At 25.8% G+C, this 8720-nt stretch overlaps 1 protein-coding gene across 1 annotated transcript; it reads left to right on the top strand.

Annotated features, from left to right (window-relative positions):
* Positions 1 to 5440: 5440 nt before the first annotated feature.
* LOC101498307 (phospholipase A1-II 1) lies at positions 5441 to 7430 on the top strand. Its single transcript, XM_004485825.4, has 2 exons — positions 5441 to 6120; positions 6619 to 7430. Exons 1-2 carry the CDS (start codon positions 5449 to 5451, stop codon positions 7222 to 7224), a joined length of 1278 nt encoding a protein of 425 aa, XP_004485882.2. The 5' UTR covers positions 5441 to 5448; the 3' UTR covers positions 7225 to 7430.
* Positions 7431 to 8720: the final 1290 nt, after the last annotated feature.

Genomic DNA, 8720 nt, shown 5'->3' with positions numbered 1-8720 from the left:
AAGAGAACAAAGTACCATAATTTTTTCCTGTAATTTGAAAACAATTTCGGTCTCACATTACCAATATTTGTAGACTATGCAATGCTTAAACAGTTAAACTTGACTCTATAAATATATAAGCCTAAAATAAATTTTAAGAGCAGATATTTTTAAATGCTATAATAATATTTTGAAAAAATTACTATATTTTATTGAAATTTTATTTTTCAGATATTTTAGAATATAAAATTAAAGTTTAAATTATTGTAATTGATTTTGTTTAATATTTTTTAATCGATGATAAAAACAATTTATTTAGTCTTTATTGAGATAATATTTTGTTTTTTTTATAAGAATTTATACATTTTATTTATATATATACACCCATAGCATGAATAAATGAGACATGTCTATTAAGTCGAAGTTGTATGTAACTTTTTAGGCTTAAAGTGATTGTGCTTATCCAAAGATCAAACGTGGCAATGTTTATATATGCTTGGCCACTATTAAATTCTTAAGAAAACTTTTTAATATTATTTTTTGAATTGCTTATGATAGAGGTCAAAGTAAATGTATCATAATCCATATTTAGATGGCCTATTCTTGAAAGGGTGGATCCTTTGCTTGCGGCACTAAAATTGTGGCCATGAACTAATTAGGATATAATAATTTTGTGTGAGATGCTTAATGCTATTCCATTCTAATCGGAATATTGATATAATTTATACATTATTTTTATATTGATATTCAATCATAATTGTGGAAATTGTTAGAGATATTTTATTTTTATTATATATTTAAGTTATGATCATGAATTATTATAATGTGTTGGTAATATAAATTACACGTAATAATTAAACTTAGAATAAGATTAGTATTGTCCTTCACACACAAAAAGGCCACCGTTATTGTTGTTGCTGGGTTAACGAACATCCCATTATAATACAAGCCTTAGATGTTCAATAATTGAGTAATATATATATATATATATATATATATATATATATCATGGTAGGTTTATTTTTATTTGAATATTTGAGCTATGTATTTGATAAAATTTGTATTATATTGAAGATTATAATTAATTTTATGGATTTTGTTTGAAAATTTTGATGAATTTTTATTATAAAAAAAAAAGATAACATTATTGATATTTAAAAAAATAAAATGTCAAATTATTATTTAAAATAAATAAATAACTAAAACATAAATAACTACATATACTATTTAGTCTAAAAAATAATATATTTAAAATTTGTTAATTAATAAAAATAAGTTTTTTATTTATACAAAATTAAACAATCTTGAAAGATATATCAACAGAATACGTCGGCGTTTGTCACATTTGTGGAAACGTTCAATTAATTAATCTAAAAAAATTAAACCGAGTTCAAAATTAAACCGAGTTGGCATTACTGGGAAAAATCCTTCAATTAATTATACAACGCGCTTGCTGAACGGGAACGGGAACGTGATCGTGATGGCAAATCGGTGGCGGAACTTCGAAGAAAAACATTGGGAGGACAATTTTTTAAAATTTTATTTTAATTGATAAGCTAAATAAAAATAATGTGTAATATATAAGAATTATAAATAGTAAATTTATTAATATAGATATTTTGCAAATGTAACATTAGAAAGGAAATAACCGGAAAAAAAAATTAAATTGTGTTTTGCCATTTCTAAAAGTTATTTGAATTGTATAATTAAAATATATATTTTTTATCAAATCATTTAATTTACGATAAAAAAATAGATTTAGTAAAATAAAGTCAAATTAAAAAAAAATTAGATTAAAATAACAGAGATTAAAAAGGAACACAAAAATTTTTATATTAATTTTTTTGCATGGTAGCCCAAATCCAATCGACTTTTTAAATTAATACATTTTATGTTAAAAAAATCTAACTTTTTTAAACAATTGATTTTTTATACTATTACAACAAGTATAATCACCACAATGATAAAAAAAATTTAATACAGCGCATTTTTAAGATGATACTATTAATATAATATAAATAAAATATATTAATTCAATTATAATCTTAGATTGATTTTAATTTATGTGAAATTATTTAATATGTTTAGTTTGGACTCAAACACACAAAAAATAAACTAATTTAATTTATTTAGAATAAGTTTTTTAATAAAATTTCAGTTAAATTTTAGATTCATCGAATTATTAGTTTGTTTTTTATATTCTAATAAATAAAACTTCTCAAACTACATGGTTAAAATTTTGATTAGAATATAATTATTTTTTAATTATAGTAGAATATTTTCTGTAAGTTATTTTTTGAAAAATTGTTGAAACTTTTGAGTGGTCAATGGTCATTACCCAAAATGCTCCGCTATGTTGTAAACAATATTTAAGTGGGATGTTTTTGAAAAGATTAAGGAAATAAATTGCAAGCATAAAAAGAAGAAAAAAAAAGAAGAATGAATATTATATACCATAAATGTAGACACGATCTATTCAATTTCTATTAAAAAAACTATTAAATATTTTTTTAATAATATAGTGTATCCATTTTTTATGAATTTTTTATATTAATTCACAATAAGAATTTATTGAATTTGTGAGGGCCCAAAACCCTCACAAAGGGGATAATCAGCCACAATGGGGATAATCAGCCACAAAGGCGACATTTGTGGCGGCCTTAGGCAGCCACAAATAAGGTGGTCAAAAACCTTTGTGGTTGCGGCCATAAAATTTGAAATTTTCGTTGCCATTTGGGAGGGCAAAGGCCGCCACAAAGTCCTCCTTTTGTAAGGGCTTAAGCCGCCACAAATTTCTCCTTTTGTGAAGGCTTAGGCCGCCACAAATGGTTGATTTTGTGGCTGAAAAAGCCCTCACAAAGGACTCCAATTTCAGCTGAATTTTGTGGCGGCCTAAGCCCTCACAAAATTACGACGTTGTGATTTTGTGAAGGCTTAGACATCCACAAAATCCAGCTAAAATTGTAGTCTTTTGTAAGGGATTTTTCAGCCACAAATAAAGACAAATTTGAATTTTTGTATTTGTGAGGGTTTTTTTCGGCCACAAAATATTTGTAAAGTTAACCACAAAATGAGTGTTTTCTTATAGTGATTGGGTCATAAAAAGTTAGCTCAAAGAGTAATTACAGTAGTACTTATATATTACTTATCAACAAAATCTTTGCATTATTAAGAATTTAATGGCATCTAATTTGAATTTTGTTAAATATATTCTTCATGTATGTTAAGCTATAGTGTTAGAGGAAGTTGCATGCAACACCGTGTCAACAAATCAATATTGTGATATTAATTCTTTAATTTTAAGTTTCATTCATAAAGATTCATATGTGAATATTACTAAAGTTGTTTCTTAAAATAAAGTTATTCACGAAGTGTTTGAGAATAATTTGTATGATTCGGTAGGAACAACTCTAGAGTCATCTGATGGATTAATATTGTTAATCAATCATCTTGTAGTTAATATCTATTTAAATCTTGAAGAAATTGTCATTGCAATTAAATATCTTATTTAACTGAACTAACATGATACAAATAGAGGAACAACATGAAAGCAAAATTTTAGATACATGTGTATTTGTTAATTTTTGTAGTGATTCAGTAATATAATTAATGCGAAACAATTATAATTCATCAAACTCCTGTTGAACATATTTGCAACTCGATTCTTGCTCATGATATACATATCTTAGAAAGTTTTTGGAACAATGACGGTGTTGAGTTTGATTTTGGTAATAATCAAGATTTCACTAAAGTTGTCTTACAAATTTAAGAAGAAAAAAATCCAAAAAATTGGAGTGTACAAATGTTTATAATATTTATTTTACAGCTTATTCTCATAATATTATTTTATATGTCATCTCTTTTTTTGCTTTGGCTTTTCTTCCCTATTTTTTAATTAGGTCTATGTCCAACAAGTTTTTATTTTTTCTAATCCACCTTTAGTTTAAAAATATAAAAATAAAATTGTTTTTAAACATTAAATACCTTATTTTTAATTCATTAAATGACACATGTTTCTTGGTCATTCATTTTGACATAAAAAATATTAATTCATTAATAAGAAAATAAGACACCATTATATAACATAAGAAAGTTAAGAGATTAATCTCAATCAACATCTATATCCTATAATTTAAATTATAAAAAAATATCACACATGGTTAAAGATAAACGAATCAGTAATTTTAGATTGAGATTTCATTGTTTTTATATCTATCTTTGATATAAATTGTTTTTTCAATTTCAAACTCAAATGAATCATATATGGTCTCTAATTTGCAGAAAATGATATTAATAATGGTGACAATTACCTTTGCCTCTAAGAGCACCTCATCATTAGGAGAAAATAAATAATATCAAATCAAGACGACAAATCATAGATAAAACATAAAAAAAATCATAGATAAAATACGACAGAAAATTAAATTTGTGTGAAAAATTATTTATTTAAATAAAATGAGAGAACAAAATGATTTGGAGAAATAATTTCAAATCAAAAAATGACTCTAAATCGCCATAATACTTTCTTACATCCATTAAATATATCATTGTCTTTCCATCTTTCTTTTCATATCACATCATTAATATGTCTCATATATCACAATACTATGTTTGTTTCCTTCTCTCGCAAATAGTCAATTATGCATATATGGGCGTCCACTAATTAATTTCTTAGATTTTTTTTTTGAAGTTATTTCATTTAATTAATTAATTGTAATTAAATTATTGCTATGATCATTGTATCTTTATCAAATTCAAACTACCGATTTAAATTTTTTGTTTGTACAAAAAATCATGCATATTACATAATTCTTTTTTTTTTTGCTATAATTTTCTACAATAAAAAATAAATTTGAGTCAATCTTAAGTTTTGTCTTATTTATTCAAAAAGTCATCTTCTCCCCTTATAATATATTCGTATATACTATGATTAGAACATGGAACAAACTCAAACAATAATTGAACCCAAGTGCAGGTGGCCTATATACAATGGCGGATTTGGATCCGAAATTAGGGTACAAATTATTTTAAAATAATATATATATATGCGTTAAATTTTTTTAAAGCAATTTTATATTTTAAAAGTTGGACCAGTCATAGTTTATATTAAGGTGTCGAAGTCATGGTGTAATATTGGTTCAATCAACTAATCACTAATTAAACCTCATAAATTTGTAGGGAATATTTTATCTATTACACTCTATAAATTTAATACGTTTTTTATTTCACAGTGAGTGAATCATTTCTAAAATAAATGATATTTTAAATTTTTAATACAATATTAATTTTATTTTTAATTGTTGTTTTTTTATTAGACAATATTACACTGGTTGAACGGTTAGAGTGCAATATCAGTTAAGGTGCAAACTTTAAATTTCAGCGTGGTCAAGAATTTAAAAACATTAAACTATAATGTGGGTCCGCCCCTGCCTATATATATATCCTTCCAATATGAGATACAAATAATATATGAAGGTAATTCTGGTTCCAAAAGCAATCATGATCAGAAAATGGAGAAACAATTTGAAGAAAAGGAAAATGAACAACAACATTAATAGAAGCAGCATAGCAAACAAATGGAGACAACTAAGCGGCGAAAACAATTGGAATGGTCTATTATACCCTCTAGACATAGACCTACGACGCTACATAATACACTACGGTGAAATGGCACAAGCAACATACGATGCTTTCAACACCGAAAAAGCATCAAAGTTTGCGGGTAGTTGTAGATATGCAAAGAATGATTTCTTCTCAAAAGTGTATTTGGAAAATGGAAATCCGTTCAAATATAATGTGACAAAGTATATTTATGCCACGTCGGAAATGGATGTACCCGAAGCGTTTATTATAAAGTCTTTTTCAAGAGAGGCTTGGAGTAAGGAATCAAATTGGATTGGGTACGTTGGTGTGAGTAGTGATGAAGGCAAAGATGTGTTAGGAAGAAGGGATATTGTTATTGCTTGGAGAGGAACGATTCGGAGTTTGGAATGGGTTAATGATCTTAATTTTGTTTTGGTTTCAGCTCCTAAACTTTTTGGTAATAATATTATTGATCCTAAAGTACATCAAGGTTGGTACTCCATTTATACCTCTGAAGATCCACGTTCCCCCTTCAATAAGACCAGTGCCCGAAACCAGGTACATTAGAATTACAACTGTATTATTATGAATTGACAAATTATTTTTGGATACCAATTCTCACACCTAAAACCAGGTATATATATATATTGTTTTGAGTCTTTTATATTAATATTTTTTCTCTCCATGATGGTGATGATGATGAGGATTTTTTTTATAATTTATAATGTATTTTATAAGATGTATGAGGTCCTATATCAACTTATAATATTTAAATAAAAATTTAATAAAAGTAGCAAAATTCATCTTTATATATCAATATCATATTAAATAATCAATTGTAATTATTGAATTGTATCTAAATCAATTTTAAGATAATGAACTTATTAAATATCTTTTACGCTATTAATTTATTATTAGATTACTTGAGTCGTACACAGGTGTATTAATTAAGACCTTCACCTTAGATATTAGATGAAATATCTAATTATCTAATAATGAGTTAGATCCTATAAAAAAATGAAGTTAATTGATGTTGATAATTATTGATATGCGCAGGTGCTAAGTGAGGTGAGAAGGTTGGTGGAAAAATACAAGAATGAAGAAATAAGCATAACAATAACTGGGCATAGCTTAGGTGCTGCAATTGCAACTCTAAATGCAGTGGACATTGTTACAAATGGGTATAACAAACCAAATGATTCATCTATAAAAGCATCACCAGTTACAGCCATAGTATTTGCCAGTCCAAGAGTTGGTGACACAAATTTTCAAAAGGTTTTTTCTGACCAGAAAGATCTTTCAACCTTACGCATTCGAAATGAGTTAGATATTGTTCCAAACTACCCTTTTATTGGGTATTCAGATGTTGGTGAGGAGTTGAAGATTGACACAACAAAATCTATGTATTTGAAGAGTCCAGGGAATCCATTAAGTTGGCATAATTTGGAGGCTTATTTACATGGAGTAGCTGGAACACAAGGGAGTAAAAGAGGGTTTAAACTTGAGGTTAATCGTGATATTTCACTTGTGAATAAAACATTGGATGTTTTAAAAGATGAATATCTTGTACCAATTTCATGGAGGGTTGTAGAGAATAAGGGTATGGTTCAACAACCAGATGGTTCGTGGAAGCTTGTGGATCCTGAGGATGGTGATTTTTAATCAAACTATTCATAATTAATATTGAGAATTTATTCATGTGAACAGTTTGAGGTCAATATTGTCATTTTCTGTTGTTGTGTGTCTTAATCTTTGCTGCTATGTATTTTATTATTTCTCCATTCTCAAATACCGATTTGTATCTAATTAGCTCTACATTTTCCGGTGTGCCGACCATAAGTCTGAAAAAAAAAATCTTCACGTAACAAGTTATGTTTTGCTTTATTTACGCATTTTTATTTGGTCAGTTGTTTTGTTTATAATACTTAATAGAATTTAATTCGTAATTTTTATTATTCAAAATTATTGTATCATTGATTTTTTCTAGTTCTATTATATTTCATTCATGATATAATTTATTAACATTTTAATAATTTCATAATCAAGATGTTTGAAAGGGTTCTTTTAGAACTGAAAATTCAATTAATAATAATAATAATAATAATAATAATAATTAATTGATTTATTTTGTAATGTTAGTCTATCATGCTATGTTAGTTGAACTTTACATGATGTGTTTAATTGGAGATTGAATGTCTTAAATATGTTCATTAACTAAGTTTGAATTTTGAGAGTGGTAAGTTGTAACACCCCAAATTTTATAATAAATTATTTCATTAATTAAATAGAATTTTAAATGATTGATTTGGTGTTAAAATTATTTTAAAATATATGTTGATTAATTTTGGAATTAATTTTCTTTATATATGGCCTTTCTATTATCTACTAATTACATATTAGACTAAATGCGTGATATAAATAACAAATATTATATTATTTTATATATTTTTATAAAAATAATACTATTTTAGTTTAATAATTTAAATAATAAGATTTTAGACAATTTAACGTGTATATGCATGTATCTAGTAAATGTGATATTGTTTTGTGAGTTTGAATGATGTTAAGTGTACACATAGTTATACTTCAATTAATAATAATAATAATAATAATAATAATAATAATAATAATAATAATAATAATAATAATAATAATAATAATAATAATAATAATAATATATTTCTAAATCGGACAATGGTTCTCCACAACCACATAATCCAAAGAATATTAATAATTATTGAGGTCAAAACAACGTAAATACGAGGACACCTAGATTGATTACCTACTTGAAAATTTGTTTCTAAACTCTATGCAAACCTCCACTGAAAAATAAACAGTTAGAAGTTTCCTCAGTCTCATAACCTGTTACAAATGGAGACCACTGTTCACCCATGACTCCTAAGATTTTCATATGTAGGCATATAACAATGAAACACCATCAAACAATGAAAGATTTAGAAGGAAGAATATCGGTAAAACAACCACATTTAGCCCAATCTCCCATAAATGGAGTGATTCACAATATTAATTAATTGATTAAAACAAATATTAATTAATTAGGTTAATCATATCACATAATAGACTTAATTACCGTGTTAGTCGTCTATTTTTACCATTTTACAAGAATTGATCTTATATTTTAAAAGTTTATAATTTTA

The sequence above is a fragment of the Cicer arietinum genome, chromosome 1 (genome assembly GCF_000331145.2).
Source record: "Cicer arietinum cultivar CDC Frontier isolate Library 1 chromosome 1, Cicar.CDCFrontier_v2.0, whole genome shotgun sequence".
Taxonomy (NCBI): Eukaryota; Viridiplantae; Streptophyta; class Magnoliopsida; order Fabales; family Fabaceae; genus Cicer; species Cicer arietinum.
This window is presented reverse-complemented; position numbering and strand designations above follow the sequence as displayed.